Source organism: Rhinatrema bivittatum, chromosome 18, assembly GCF_901001135.1.
Source record: "Rhinatrema bivittatum chromosome 18, aRhiBiv1.1, whole genome shotgun sequence".
Lineage (NCBI taxonomy): Eukaryota > Metazoa > Chordata > Amphibia > Gymnophiona > Rhinatrematidae > Rhinatrema > Rhinatrema bivittatum.
Genome location: NC_042632.1, coordinates 15353762 through 15370390, shown reverse-complemented (window position 1 = coordinate 15370390; position 16629 = coordinate 15353762). Strand labels below are relative to the sequence as shown.

The following is a 16629-nucleotide window of genomic DNA, read 5'->3' as shown; positions in this document are numbered from 1 at the left end:
CATGGTAAATGCAACTCAGACAGTGCTCTATGCTTCAACGGCAAGAGGAAATGTGGAAAAAAGGATTTGCATTCACAAACAACGCGGGGGAGTAGCATGCTTGCTACGGCGGTTACTATCCCGAATCAATTAAGCCTGATGCTTCACTTTCAATACATATCTAGAGAAGCTCTCTGTTTCAACGGCAGGGGGAAATGAAGAAAAGTGGGGTTAAAAAGGTATATGAACAGATTGGAAATTGAACCGGAATAATTGATAAATGGTACAAGTATTGGTATACTATTTATTTGTATTTAATTTATATTCCATTTTTCGGCACTTCAAAGCAGATTACATTCAGGTACTGTAGGTATTAGAATAGGTACTAGAATTAAGTGAAAAGTTAGTGTGTGAAAAATATTCAAAGGGAGACATATCTATTCTATACAAGCATCAGTGAAACCTGCAAGGATTTAAGGAAATCAGCTTGTCAGAAGGAGGCAAACAAAAGGGCATTCTCTCAGGTTATGAGTGAAAAAGATTTCACCATCTTCAAAAGAAACAAAACACTTCAGTATGGTTTAATTATGTAACCTACTTCTGGATCTCAAAACAATTATAAGAGGGATGGCCTTCATTTCATAGACCTCTGGTCTTCAAACCTAATCCATTAGATAAAACAAACATCTAGTGAGGGAACAAAGACAAGAAGGGAGATGAAGTCCCAGTTATTACTGAGAATACCATGCTCTAAGGATCTTAACGAGCAACAGTACAGAAACAGAGCATTTTCCTATGTAGCACCTGAACTAGGGAATGCCTGGCCGATGAATCCATGGCAAGAGGTGGACATTACAAAGTTTAGGAAAGGCCTTAAAACCATGTTTCAGTGGGCATTTGGCTGTTGATATTTTGACAAACATTACCAATGGTTATGCTGCAGATTTGTTCCATCTGTGTAATAGATTGTCTTAATGTTTTAGTTGACATGTATTGCATTTTTATACTGTGTGTTGAATATGTAATCCGCACTTGATACAATTATTTATAGCAATGTACAGAATATAAGATTTTAATACAAAAAGAATGTAACATGAGAAAAAATTAGAAAGGTATAGAATTCTGTATGTTAAATAAGCAAGTTAGGAATCTGGGAAGAGCTAAGAGTAGATGTTATGTACCTGGAAACATTTTAATACAACTAAAATACATTAGAAGATTTACAGATATCTGAAAACATTAAAAACTGGCAAGTTATTTCTAAAAATTCCAGTTTTTATTTTACTACTAAAATGTATGTAAAATTAAAATAAAAATAGAACTACTGAATGGTTATTTTACTATAAAATTATATCCAAGGCATCCAAGATGGCCACAGCAGCACAGGTCGCGTGAGCTCCATTTTCTACCTTCTCTTTGGATAATGTTGCATATTACCCGCAAGCGGAGAGCCAAGGAAAGAGCTGGCCCTGCCGCCATCCTGGAGCAAATGCTTGCTGGTCCCATGGACACCCACCATGTTACCTGCGGAGGACAAAGTTTGAGGGGGCAGCTATTAAGACTAAGCCTGAAGAATGTGGACAGGTTTCTTCCCCTGGTTTAACCACCTCTCTTTTCCCAATTGATAGGCTTGCTCCAGTCAACCCCGCGGCTTCTCGGGTCCCGGAGGCGCTGCAGCTACCAGCGCATGTCTGTCATCGCTGTTGTCTGGGGCCGTGCACGAAGCGCGTCCCTGTGGAGAGAAGGGGCCGAAAGCAGGGGGCTCTCTTTCGAGAGCTGGCAGATTTACCTTTGGAGGATATTCGACAATTGTAGGATGGAAGTGGTTCTATATCTTCTACGCCTGCCTTAGATATTCCGGCTACCGCTAAACAATTTTATCCGGTAAATCCATCTTGTATAACTCTGGACTCGATTTGGGATACCTTAGAGCAGTAGTTCTCAACCCTGTCCTGGGGACCCCCCCAGCCAGTCGGGTTTTCAGGATATCCACAATGAATATGCATGAGAGAAAATTTGCATGTTATGGAGGCAGTGCAAGCAAGTTTTCTCTCATGCATATTCATTGTGGATATCCTGAAAACCCGACTGGCTGGGGGGGGTCCCCAGGACAGGGTTGAGAACCACTGCCTTAGAGGGTGTGAATTCCTCACTATCAGGTCTATCCTGTAAAGTGCGTCCGCGGTTTCCCCGTCCCTAACCGGCTCTCTACTCACTTTCCGGCCGCGTTAGCCCTTCCTGCGATCCCGAATCCCCTTTAACCTACTCCTACCGCGTCCTAAATTCCCCCGGCAACCCCTTCCGCACGCGGCATGTATATTGCATGCAAACGAGCGAATTAGCTATTCCCTAGCATCCCGTAACCCGCGCCCCGACTATCGCTAGTTTTCCCTGCCGTTTTGTCGCGCGTTTAACCTGCAAACTTACCGCCTACCCTGACCCTGCGGTAGAGGCAGGGGTAAGGGTAGGTGGCAAGCTTTCCCCCAGCCCCTGCTCACCTGCCCCGGCCGCGATCATGGGTGCCGGTCTCCGTGGCAGCCCCAGTCCTCTCCCCTCCTCCCGAAGCCAAAAAAAAACAAACGAAAAAAACGTTGCAAACGCCAAACGTTGTGACGTCACGTCTTCAGCGGCCAATTGCACGCTTTCCCCCGTGCAGGCGGCCATCTTCCTCGGGAGGAGCTACGATCGTGTTCCTGCTGATTGCTGCAAAAAAGTAAGTTGTGCAGGCGTCCAAAAGCGACTTACTTTTGGGATCTTGACAGATCCCAAAAGTAAGTCGCTTTTGGAAAAAAACCAAAATTGTCGCTTTTGGAAAAAAAACCCCAAAATTGCTTTTGGTTTTTTTTTGCTTCGCCGCTGTCAGTGTCTCTCCTCCTCCCGGAGCAAGGCTGCTTTTCGCGCCCTGCTCCGGGAGGAGGGGAGACACTGACAGCGGCGAAGCAAAAAAAAAAAAAAAAGCGAAAAAACCAAAAGCAAGAAGTAAGTCGCTTCGCCGCTTCCCTCCTCCCGGAGCAAGGCTGCTTTTCGCGCCCTGCTCCGGGAGGAGGGAAGAGTGAAGCGGCGAAGCGACTTACTTCTTGCTTTTGGTTTTTTCGCTTTTTTTTTTTTTTGCTTCGCCGCTATCATCTCTTCTCCCCTCCTCCCGGAGCAAGGCTGCTTTTCACGCCCTGCTTCGGGAGGAAGGGAGGGGGGACTGGCAGTCCCGACTTCCTGGTATCTGTCATTTCAAATGACATTTGAAATGACAGATACCAGCGTGGCGTGAAGCCTTAGGCCCGCGCACCCAGGATCCTGTATAGGCGCTCTATCCAGTAAAATGGGTTGCGCGGGCCTAAGGCTTCACGGACGCGGTTTACATTTAAATAAAATTAGTGATCAGGATCGAGCGGTAGGTGAGCTGCACTGTGCGTGCGGCAACCGCGGGTGCCGCAGGCACTAACGCAGCTCTTCCTACCGCTCGGTACTGGATAGACCTGTATCTTTGTAGATTAATAGTATTTCAACTAAAGTTAAGAACAATGGAAATAGAATTCGATCTCTGGAAACTAACTAAAAAATCTGATGGGATTAACCAAGAAATTTATATAAAAAATTCTCATTTAATTAAGGAAAACCAAGCCTTGAATGTTAAAGCAGAAAATTTCTCACGTTATAAAAATCTCATATTTCAGCTAAAGATGTATTTAAAAAATAACTGAGGTTCTCCAGGTTTCAGATTAAGCTGTATCTCCAAGTAGCTAAATCTTTATCTACCCTCATTTAAAAAGGGTTCAGAGGCTATGGGTGGTTTTCATTCATTTTCATTTAATACATTCCTTGCAAATGTATTAAATACATTTTCTCACGTTATATATATTTTCCTTCTCAATTAATTATGTTCTTGAGCAATAAGATGGCTCCTAATACTTCTTCTGCTCCTCTAGATCCCAATAATTCTCCAAGAATTGGTGTTGAACCTAATAATTTTATATCTTATGCATTGTTTGGCTGTATTATTACCGTTAATGTATGCTTAATGCATGCTTTGTTTCTTAGACTTGCGTAATTAGATCCTCCCCAGGGCAAGTTATTTATCTTTAACTTTACTCCTGTATATTTTTTTCAAATTGTACTGTTTATTATCAAGATTTATTCTTGTATATATTTTTAAATTGTATAAATTATTATTTTTTTTTATTATATTCTAAGCTATATGTTTTCTGCTCACTCTGACAGAAGGTAAATATACAAAAAGGGTAAATAATTACAACTCTCTATCCACTTGTCGTATAATTACATATAATATAGAGAGCCCAACAATAATACGTAGAATACACAACTTTTATTTAAAGATATCACACAAATATACCTATATAGACAATAAAACTAAACTAACACACTCACACATTCATACCCACAAATTAAAAAATATGTTGTATTGAGATACAATATATAACTTTGTTGTATTGAGATACAATATATAACTTTGTTTATGTTACCAATTAAGTTTTACAAATAAGATTTCAATTAAAACTCAATAAATTATTGTAAACTTTAAATTGGAATTGTGTACTGTTCCAATTTAAAGTTTACAATAATTTATTGAGTTTTAATTGAAATCTTATTTGTAAAACTTAATTGGTAACATAAACAAAGTTATATATTGTATCTCAATACAACATATTTTTTAATTTGTGGGTATGAATGTGTGAGTGTGTTAGTTTAGTTTTATTGTCTATATAGGTATATTTGTGTGATATCTTTAAATAAAAGTTGTGTATTCTACGTATTATTGTTGGGCTCTCTATATTATATGTAATTATACACTCTGACAGAAGGCCAGAAATAGGAAATGTCGATGTCAGGCAACAAAGATCTGCAAAACTTTTCATCTCTGGCACATAATACAGATAAGAAAAACTACTGAATTTATTGCTTAGCAGCAAACCAGATGCACTATTCTACAAGATAATTATCTATATGATCAGCAAAATGCTGTTTACCAGTCTAAACTTTAGTATCTAGTGCAAGTGAGCTCTTCAGTGGAGTAAATTAAGGTTACCAAGGTTTGAAAATTCCTCAAAGACTTACCTACCAGGGAGAAAATCCACTCACCAAATGGTCCCTCGCTCTATCCCCCCCAAAAATGTGTTTAACATATCCTTTCCCAAGATAGAAACCTCAGTGTCATTATCAGCTAAAGTGAAAAGCAAACATGAACAACAGAGAGCATCAAATATATATTTATTATTTTTGGGAAAGTAGTTTTTAAAAACAAACTAATCTTATCACAGACCAGACAGCAGCAATCTTGCAAGGATCTGGTAAGATTATCAGTGGGTAAAGAAGAATGCTAGCCTGGTGGTCCCGAGTGATACCAAGCATGGATGGCAAGTCCAGCAATCCAACATGGGGCTTGAAAAAAGAAGAGGAAAACCAACAGCTCCAGTAAGACAGCAGCAAATTTGAGAGAGAGAAGTGAAGTGAAAAGGAGCCAAACACTGTTTATGGTACTTTAAAAAAAAAAAATGTGGTCTCAAAAATGGTGTTATGATGTTCATTTAAATCACTGCTCTGAAACTGTTACCACTTAAATTTCCATCTTTACAAACCAAGGGTGGATTCATTTTGGCATATGGTGTAAGGATTACAGAAATTCATATTCACAGAAATTGATGTCAGCAGGCTGGTTCACTCAGCTTGCCCATTTCCAAATATAATAGTTCCACCTTTGAGAACAGATCCATCTAATTAGTTAAACACTAAAAGAAAGCAAGACAACAATTAGCTCCACTTCTCTATTCATCTTGTTAAACAGTTTGCCTTTCACTTTACCCAAAACATTTCATTACAACACTTCTAATTACATCAGGCAATCTAAGCATTATTACCAGATACAGCCAAGAAATCATCGATGGAGGTTATGTCATCTACTGCATCTGTCAGAACGCGGACTTGCTTTTCCCACTGCTCTTTGAAAAGGTCCATAGTCTCCTGAGCCACTTTGCTTTGCGGTTTAGCTGCCAATGCCAGTGCTGCATTGATCACCTGAATAAAAAGATACACAAACACAACCTTAAAGTCGCTACTAGCAAACCAGTTTCAAAAGTTAATTTAACTGTTTATCTACAAAGTCGTGAATTCCATCTAATAAATTCAAATTTTATAGTAAGTCTATCATTATTCCTACAGATTCTCTAGCAGTGTAAAAATATACTTTCACAATTTGTTTTGCTACAGGTCCAAGGGAAACCATACCACCTGAGGACGAATTTCCAGGCTGTCCAGCTTGTTTAGGTAGCAAGTAAACGATGCAGACCAGTCATCTTAGTTTTCAAAAAATGTATTAGGGAGATCACGGATGAATAATGTAATGATTGCAGATCACTCTTGTAAGACCATGGACTGTGATTTTATGTGACATCAACAAACGATCATCCCGATGTAGTATATTATTGATGTATTAAGTGATTGGAATTCATGGAAAATATGATGAACTACTCCTGAGACACCACTGCCAGAAAGATTTTATAATAAATGCAATCATACTGATTGACCAGGATAGCTATACACATAACCGCATAAGCCCCTGCTGCAGCCTATATCTTAGGCGAAATTCTGCCAGAGTCGAGCACTTTGGATTACTTGTGTCCTCAAGGACTTACCTACCAGGGAGAAAATCCACTCACCAAATGGTCCCTCGCTCTACCCCCCCAAAAAATGTGTTTAACATATCCTTTCCCAAGATAGAAACCTGGTCTACATTGTTTACTTGCTTCCTGGCTCTTATAGATCTTCTCCCGGTTTGCTTTTTGGACCAGCTTGTTTAGTGTCATGTTTGAAACGGTGTCAAAAGTACCTATTGCAACAAAGTGCTCTTTCTCGATTATATTCCCTTCTTATCCAGTCAAAGAAATATGATTTGTTGTGACCTTGTAAATGTATACAACCTCTGATTCTTCAAACCACTGAATTCAAAATATTCCTAATTTTCCCCAAAAAACATTCAGATTAGCCAGCCTGTAGTTCACAGCATCCATACTGCTCCTACTTCTCTTGAAAAACAATCTGCTGTCATCCAATCATTTGAAACCGCTCTCATTACAAAGACTAAATACCAGCACCTCTCTGATCTACTGCCTTCTTCACTTTGAGGCTTGAATCAGAACAATTTCCTAAATACAGCTAGGTTTTCTTAAATGAACTATAATATTTTTTGTGACGTGTCCTTTGTCAGTACTTCAGAAAACGCCTCAAGTACAAGATTTCAGAGCACTGTGTACATGTAAAAGTCAAAAGTATTTTTTGCTGATATGTTTTGGAGGGAACAGAGACCTTTTCTCTTCAGTGCATAATCTCATTTCAATAGAATTTGTTTTTAAATGTTATGTGTTTGTCCATAAACAAAAGTTGAACTAGCACCACAGGTTGATATTTGTGAGCAGTACCACCAATCATCAAATCTATCCTAGCTTCTGACAGGCACTAGTGCTCACAGGTTTCAGTTATGCTAATTCAATCTCCTGTCAATGCTACTAAATGTTCAATACATTAAGGCAAGTTTGCTTACTGTAAACTGTTTTTCCAAGGACAGCAGGATGAATTAGGCATACTGTCTTGGGGAATCCCAAGCAAAGGGTTGCGGTGAAATGCTTCTTGCTTTGTCCTTTTTTAATACAACCTGTCCATCTATATTGTAGCCTCTACTTGTCTTCTATGGAACTCAAAACTGCATGACCCACTGAACTGTCAAAGGCTGAAAATTGATCCAGACAGTAGTGGGCTGTGAAAGTGTGCACAGATAACCATGTTGTGGCCTTTCAGATGTCAGAAATTGGTACATTTCTTAAATGCATTATTGAAGAGGTAGTAGCTTGTATTTGATGTGCTTTGATTGTGCTAATCAAAGGTAAAGAGCCCGAGATGTAGCAGGACTGAATATAGTTTGTGATCCAGTTGGACAGAGTTCTTTTTGTTATTGCTACTTCTAAGTTTGTTAGGGTTGTAGGAGACAAATAGTTGTTGGGAATGCTTGTGATCTTATATTCTTTTCTTATAAGCAGCTAAGGCCTGCTTGCAATCCAAAGTGTGCAATGCTTTCTCTTTCATTCTGGTGCAGTTTGGGAAAGAAAGATGGTAGTGTGATGAAAAATGGATTCTACTTTTGGCAGAAATTTTGGATGTGGTTGAAGTACCACTTCATCATGGAAGAATTGTAAATAGGGTGAGGTATGAACCAAGGCCTGAAGTTCACTCACTCATCTTGTGGATGTAATAGCTGCCAGGAATAAAACGTTCCATGTTCTAGTGGTCCAAACGGGCTTGTCATGAGAGCTGTCAGAATAATAATATCCCAAGGAACTGGAGGTTTTCATATTGGAGGATTTAAATGAAGCAGGCCCTCAAAGCGTGAAATGAGAGGGTACACAGAGATGGATAGTCCTTTGACTTGGCAATAAGCTGCAACAGCATATAAATGAACTCTTACTGACAAAGTCTTGAATTCTGTTTAGTAAAGATGGTATAAGTAGTTGAGCAATTGTTCTAGTGAACAAGTGAAAGGGTTGATAGAGTGAGATATACACCAGCTGGAATAATGTTTCCATTTGAAGGAATAATTAAGACGAGTCAATGGTTTTCTTGCAGAGGAGAATGTTGTGTATTGGCAGCGGCAAACACAATAGTGCTAAGATTTTGCGTTCAACATTCATGCCGTGAGGTGAAGCGAGAAGTGAAGTGGGTACAGGAGCGTTCCTCCCTGTTGAGTTAGATTTTGGTAATTCTCCAGACGTTTTGGAGGTTGGACTGACAACTGCACGAGATAGTCATAGCATGGCTGTCTCAGCCATGCCAGAGCTATGAGAAATCTCTGCCTCGTTCTGAATGCATATCTGTACTGTTTGTGTAATGAGAGGAATTGGGGAAATGCATATTGCAGACCCGTCAACCATAAAAGAAGGAATGCATCCTGTGACACTGTTGGAACTGAGTAGAGGAGAAAAAAAAACCCTTAAATTTGACTGAACTGGTAACTAGTGAAGATATTTCAATACTGGTATTATATGGTCGGTTCAAGAAGTGTCAGAATTTGTGCAGCCAAATTTTGAATAATTTTTTAATGATTTTATAGTGGAAGTGGGAAGCCCAAGATAAAGCAGAGTTGCTTACCTGTAACAGGTGTTCTCCAAGGACAGCAGGATGTTAGTCCTCATACATGGGGGTTGACATCAGATGGAGCCCGATGTGGAAAACTTATGCCAAAGTTTCTAGGAATTTTGACTAGGCACGCTGAGCATGCCCAGCATGCCCTACACTATGCATCCACACGGGGTCTCTCTTTAGTCTCATAACATAGAAGTACGATAAAATAAAAAAAGAAACCACCTAATTCTGTGGGGTGGTGGAGTTTTTTGAAGACTAACCTCCTGATGTCTTTGGAGAAAAACCTATTACAGGTAAGCAACTCTTTCTCCAAAGAAGCAAGATGGTAGACCTCACACATGGGTGAATCCCTAGCTACAGGTTGCTCCCCAACACAAAAGAGGACCGACACACCTAACCAGGTGCCAATGGGCAAACAATGGTGCTGTTGGTAACAGAGGGGGAGACAGCCTGAACCCAAACAATAGGCCCTAGGTAGGGAGAGTTGGGCTCTATATCTCAAACAGGTTCTGGAGGACAGACTGGCCAAACCTGTCGCATCGGCCAACTCTATCCAGACAGTGGTATGTGAATGTGTGAAGAGAACTCCATGTCGCAACCTTGCAAATCTCCTCCATGGGAACTGCTCACCAGTGAGCCACCAACGCTGCCATGGCTCTGACAGAATAAGCCTTAACATGACCCCCAAGACGCAGTCCCGTCTGGGCATAAGAAAAGGAGATGCAATTTGTTAGCCAATTGGATATTATCTGTTTGGCAACGGCAACACCCAACCTATTCCTATCAAAAGAAATAAAAAGTTGGGTGGACTGTCTATGGGTTTCTTTCCGCACTAGGTAGTAGGTTAAGGCTTGCTTGCAGTTTAACTCTGCAGTGCTTGTTCCCCTTGGAACGAATGAGGCCTGGGAAAGAAAATTGTCAGGGCAACTGACTGGTTAAGATGGAAATCCTTCATGACCTTAGGTAGAAACTCAGGATGTGTATGCACGACCACCCTGACATGAAAGAACTTAGTGTGAGGTGGATAAGTCAGTAAGGCCTGGCGCTTGCTGACGCTGCACAAAGTGATCACCACCAAAAAAATAAACTTCCAGGTCCAGTACTTCAGGTCACAGGTGTGGAGCAGCTCAAAAGGAGCTTTCATCAGATGAGTCAACACCACATTGAGGTCCCAAGACACAGTGGGAGGCCTTAGGGGAGGCTTCAGTTGAAGGACCCGCATGAAATGTACAATTACAGGCTGTACAGAGATGGGCGTACCATCTACACCTTGGTGGTATACGCCAATCGCACTAAGATGAACTCTGATGGAGATGTTTTTTAAGCCAGCCACTGATAAGTGCAGAAGGTAGTCAAGCAATTTTGTGTGGGGCAGGAGAATGGATCTAAGGCCTTCTGCTCACACCACATGGAAAACCTCCTCCACTTCAGTACATTGGACTTTCTAGTGGAAGGCTTTCTAGAAGCCACCAGGACCATAGACACATTCTCTGAAAGATCAGTGGTTGTAGGATTAACCTCTCAATATCCAGGCTGTGAGCGACAGGACCTGGAGGTTGGGATGCTGTAGCCTGCCCTGATCTTGCGTGATGAGATCTGGGTCCCCAGATGGACAACTCCCACAGGAGTGGAAACCAGACCTGTCTCAATCAAAGAGAGTCTATGAGGATCATAGTCAATCTGTCCTCATGAAGCTTCAAGAGAGTTTTTGCCACTAAGGGAATTGGAGGATATGCATAAAGATCCTTGCCCCAATGATGGGCAAGGGTGTCCTAGGTTGATTTGCTGTCTGACCTGGACATGAAGTAGAACCAAGGCACCCTCCTGTTGCAGTGGGACATGAACAGATTCACGTCTGAGCTCCCTCAAAAGGTGGAAAATCCGATTCACTACCCCCTGGGTCCAGGGACCACTCAAGGAGTCTGAAGGCTAGACTCAGCCTGCCCCCTACCACATTCTCCGTTCCAGCCAGGTACATAGCCCTGAGCACCACCTCGTGGGACAGGGCCCAAGACCAGATCTAGACTGCTTCCTGACACAGGAGGTATGATCCCATGCCTTCCTGCTTGTTGACATACCACATGGCTACTTGGTTGTCAGTCTGGATCAGGAGAACTTTGTTGGACAGCCAATCTCTTAAAGCCCACAGCGTGTACCTGATTGCCCGAAGCTCCAGGAAATTGATTTGACAAGAACGTTCCCAAACGGACCAAGTCCCTGGGTGTTGAGCCCAGCGACATGAACTCCCCACCCAAGGCAGATGCATCCGTGGATAGCACAATTTGAGTAGGGAGACTCCAAAAGGAAATCCCCTGTTCCAGTTTGGAGAGTACCTGCCACAAGGGCAAAGAGTCCCTGACAGTCAGGGTGACTTGGATACAATCCTGGAGGCTGAGTGGCCTCCAGCCATTGTAACTGGGTCCATTGAGCTCTGTGCATGTGTAAGCATGCCAAGAGAGCAACATGGATGGTCACGGCCATGTGACCAAACAGTCTCAACATATGCCAGGCTGATACTGCAGGCTCTGTTGCATCTCTATCGCAATGGTCACCAGAGATGCATCTCTGTTGCAATGGTCACCAGAATGTTAGGAATTATTAGGAAGGGAATGGCAAATAAAACGGAGGATGTCATAATGCCTCTGAATCGCTCCATGGTGAGACCGCACTTTGAATACTGTGTGCAATTCTGGTCACGGCATCTCAAAAAAATATAGCTGCATTGGGGAAAGTGCAGAGAAGGATGACCAAAATGATATCTGGCATGGAACGGCTGCCCTATGAGGAAAGGATAAAGACGTTAGGGCTGTTAAGTTTGGAGAAGAGACGACTGAGGGGGAATATGATAGAAGTCTACAAAATCATGAAAAGTCTTAAACAAGTTAATGTAAATTGGTTATTTACTCTCTCAGATAATAGAAGGACCAGGGGGCACTCCATGAAGTGAACAAGTAGCTCATTTAAAACAAGTTGAAGGCAATTCTTTTTCACTCAGCGCATAGTTAAGCTCTAGAATTCATTGCCAGCAGATGTGGTTACAGCAGTTAGTGTAATTGGGTTTAAAAAAGGTTTGGATAAGTTCCTAGAGGAAAAATCCATAAACTGTTTTTACGGAAATGAATAAGCAATAGTAGCTTGTGATTTATTAAATTTTAGGTACTTACCAGGTACTTGTGACTTGCATTGGCCACTGTTGGAAACAGGATACTGGGCTTGATGGACTCTTGGTCTGACCCAGTATGGCATAACTTATGTTGTTATGTAGAGCGACAGCCATCTGGCACAGCAGAAAGGCCCTGGCTTGAGCCATATCTAACAGGGCTCCGATGATGACCAATTGAGGTGACGAACTGAGATGGGACTTTGGGTAGTTGAAAACGAATCCTAGTGACTCCAACACCTAAATGGTCAAGCACATGGACCAGGTAGCCCCTGTCTGAGATATGCCCTTGACCAGCCAATCGTCCAGATACAGGAAAACATGCAGTCCCAGTCTGTGGAGGTGCACCGCCACCATGGCCAGGCATTTTGTGAAGAATTTTCGTTCGGGCTCAAGTCCATTGCACAACACCCAGTTTTGGAAGTGCTTTTTCTCCCACCACAAAGAGATACTTCCTGTGACTGGGCAAGGTCTCGATATGGGTGTATGTGTCCTTTGGGTCGAGGGAGCATAGCCAGTCCCCTTTTTGCAAAAGGGGGAACAAGATGCCCAAAGTAAACCATCTTCAACTTTTTTCTCTTTATTTATTTATTTATTTATTTATTTTTTTAAAAAGAGACCTATTCAAGGCTCTCAAGTCTGGGATGGGACGGAGTCCTCCTGTTTTCTTTGGAATCATGAAATACCTGGAGTAGAATCTCCGCCCTCTCTGACCTGGTGGCACAGGCTCGAACGCTTTGGCCATTAAGAGGGAGGAGAGCTCTGCTTGCACCACCTCCTGATGCACTACCGGCCCCCCAATATGGGCACAGAGGGCAATTTGGCGGGACACCCAATAGGTTTGAGTGGTACTCCTGGTGGATGATGGACAAAATACACTGGTCCGAGGTTACACTGGACCACTAGTTTGCAAAGAACCTCAGCCTGCTCCCGACCAGAAGGTCCATAGTCCCAGGAATGGGCAATTGGCTTATGTTCCCTTCAGCCCAGTTAAAACCCCCACCCCCCCGAGTTGACTGAGGAGCTGGCTGGGTTGAGAGCTTTCTGCTGCCTGGGATAGCCACAGGAGCTCAGAGTGAACAGGATCAAGGAGGCGGAGGATAGTATTTCCTTTAGTGAAAGACTTCCTTGGCTCTGGCCTTGATGGCCTCCTGGATGAGGACGGCGGCTCCGGGGTGCTGGCAGAGAGCTGGAGGGTTTAATGATGGTTCTGGAGTTGTGCCACGGCATCCTTTATCCTATCTCCGAAGAGATTATCCCAGCACACGGCATGTCAGTGAGTCATTCCTGTACCTCTGGTCTGAGATCCAAGGCCTGCAGCTAAGTCAATCTGCAGATGCTGATTCCTGCTGCAGAGACCCTCGATGCCATTTTGAAAACATTGTAGGTCGAATGGAACTAGTGTTTTCCACACTCCAAACTTTTGTGTACCAGCAACATGAGGGTGTCTTGCTGCTGTTGAGGCAGCTGCCCAGCCGCCTCCTGCACCTGTTTCCAGATGTCCCACGAGTATTGGCAAAACCGAATGACGGCACACAAAACATGTTAAATAAATAAATAAATGTACAGCTGATAGGAAGCGATGTGGCCAATAAGCATGGCGCCCTGGAACACCTTCCTCCCAACAGCGCCCAATGCCCTGTGGTCCTTCTCCTAGGAAGCTGAAGAATGGGTCAGAGTGTGCTTGGCCCTCTCGAGGGCAGATTCGACCACCACCGACTGGTGGGACTGCTGACTCTTATTGAAGTCCATTACCTGCTATTAAGTTGACTTAGAAAATAGCCACTGCTATTACTAGCAACAGTAGCATGGAATAGATTTGGTGTTTGGGTACTTGCCAGGTTCTTATGGCCTGGATTGGCCACTGTTGGAAACAGGATGCTGGGCTTGATGGACCCTTGGTCTGACCCAGTATGGCATGTTCTTATGAATTCAGCAGTCTTTTGGACAAGGTAAATCCCATCCGCCTTCTTATTCACGGGAGGCACTCAGCAGCAACTTCGTAAGAATCTTGTGCACCAGGACCACTACAATCTCCTTAGGAGGCCCCTTGAACTGAAGAACCTCAAAGCATTTTGTGCCTGGCGTCTTCAGTCAAAAATTGGAATGGGATGGCCTCCACCAAAACCCTGACAAGCTCTGCAAATGCTAAGTCCTCAGGCGGAGACCTCCTTCACTCCTCTAAAGGAGAAGGGTCTGATGAGAGACCATCCAAATCCTTTGAGGATTCTGTCTGATCATTCCTCCCAGGGGTCAGAGACCCTCATCCTCACTGTATGTCACAGGGGAATGGGCCTTAGGTGCTTGGCCAAAGTCACCAATGGAACTGGACAGAAGACTATAGGCTTCAGCATTTCTGCCAGCTCAACTGAGCTTCCTTGGAGGAGACCAGTCGCCCACCAGGATGCCCCGGTGCCCCGAACACATGTATTGCCCCCGGGAACAGATGCCAGTTGGGTCAGTAAGGCACCAAATGAGCACATTGAGCTTCTCCAGAAGTGGTACGAGGATGGGCGGTACTGGTGCTGAGGGATCGAAGCCCTGCAGCATCTGCTCCACTGCTAGCTGAATTCGATGCTTCAGCTCCTCCTCAAACATTGCCTATTCCAACACAGACTGGGATGAAGAAGGGGTGGCCAGATCTTCCTCAGACTCGCCAGGGGTGATCATTGACCGGCACCAGTGGAGACAGTCTTGGACCCCGGGCATCGATGGAGGGTGAGTGTTTCTCGCCACTGGGTTGCTTCGGGGGCATCACGTAAAAAGCCAGTGCATCCCCGGTGCATTGACTGGGACCAGTGCTGATGCTTCTTGGTCTTCCCACAATGCTCGGCTCGGTCTTTCCCCGGTGCCAAGGACGAGGATGATGAACCAGACGTCCTCGGCCAGGAGGAGATCGAACACTGTCTATCTCCAGCGTCCCCTAACCACCGGTGACCTTGACAGTACAGACAGTCCCACCGATGTTAAAGGCATGGTGTCCAACGGTGCAGCTCAGAGGTGCTCAGATACTGATGGCTTGAACTTCGACCGAAAGAGGTGGTCCATCTTGTCGAGTTAAAGCCAATGTCCCTTCGGGGTCATCTAGGCACACAAGCAGCAACCCCGGAAGTCATGTGATGCCCCGAGGCAGAGGATACAAACATGAGGATCGATGATTGACATGGTCCTCAGGCACTGGGGGGACATCGGCGGAAACCAGTCGTGGCCACGATGGGTGAAACAAATGGGGAAAAGCTCAGAACAATGGCGGCAGGCATCAATGGAAGACTGCTACCCAGGCACGGCCACCATGGGGGGGAACAGACTGAAAAAAGAAACCCAAACACCGAAAACCCTGACTGGGGGGCAGTAAGCGGAGGTACCAAGAGGGGACCGGCAATGGACCAAAGGAAAAAGATTGCAAAAATCCACAAAATCAAAGTTTTCCACAAGGAAAAAAGCCAAAAGTTTTTAGAGCTCAATTAAACCACGCGGCTCACAGCTCCACAAGAAAAAAAGAGACTGAAGAGGGATTCCGTGTGAACACGGGGTATTGGGCAAGCTAATAAATTTTGTGCATCGGGCTCCATCTGAGTCGTCACCTCCCCATGTGTGAAGACTACCATTCTGTTTGTCCTTAGAGAAATAGAGTTACAATATTCCAAACTAGTTATTTATTTAGAATTTTTATATACCAACATTCTTGAAAAAAATATCAAATCAAGGTTTTAATAAATAATTAGTTGTTATAAGTGACTGAATAACCGTCCGAATTTCAAGAGGGTTCACGTATATTTTCAAATTCCTACTCATAGGGGAATTCTGCGCACAAAATTTTAAATTTCTGCACATAAAATTTTTTAAATTCTGCATTAAAAAAAAACCCGGCAAAATTCGGCATTCTTTGACCAACATAAAGTAGCACAATAAACATAAGTGAGCAATTTAGTTTAAAAATTAATACAGAAAATGTATTACTCAAATATGCAGAATTTTAAATATTTTGAGCACAATGCCCCTACCCCTACAAGTACACCATAAGAGTGTCCCTTCCACCCTCTTTCCCTACTCCCCTGGCTAGGCCCCAACTTTTCCGCTATAAATCCCCTCCCCAACCAAGTTCAAACACTTCCCACTATTTTCTTCCTGCTACTCTCCACTCCTAGACTTTGACACTTCTCTCATACAGACCCTCAAACAAGCTCCCTCTGTCTCATACACACACCCCACTCTTCACACAGGCTCCCTCTCTCTCATACAGAGCCCATCCTGCTTGTGGCCTGCTGAGCCTCCCACAATCTTCGGCTGCAAATGGGATGGGTTCTGCTCACGGCCCACTGGCCCCTGTCCACATTCTGTGCCAAATA

At 43.5% G+C, this 16629-nt stretch overlaps 1 protein-coding gene across 1 annotated transcript in view; it reads right to left on the bottom strand.

Annotated features, from left to right (window-relative positions):
• Nucleotides 1–16629, bottom strand: part of CTNNA1 (catenin alpha 1) — a 332156-nt gene that overhangs the window by 67950 nt on the left and 247577 nt on the right. The window contains 1 exon segment of the mRNA XM_029583454.1: nucleotides 5850–6006. Within this exon segment, the coding sequence (XP_029439314.1) occupies nucleotides 5850–6006 (157 nt within the window).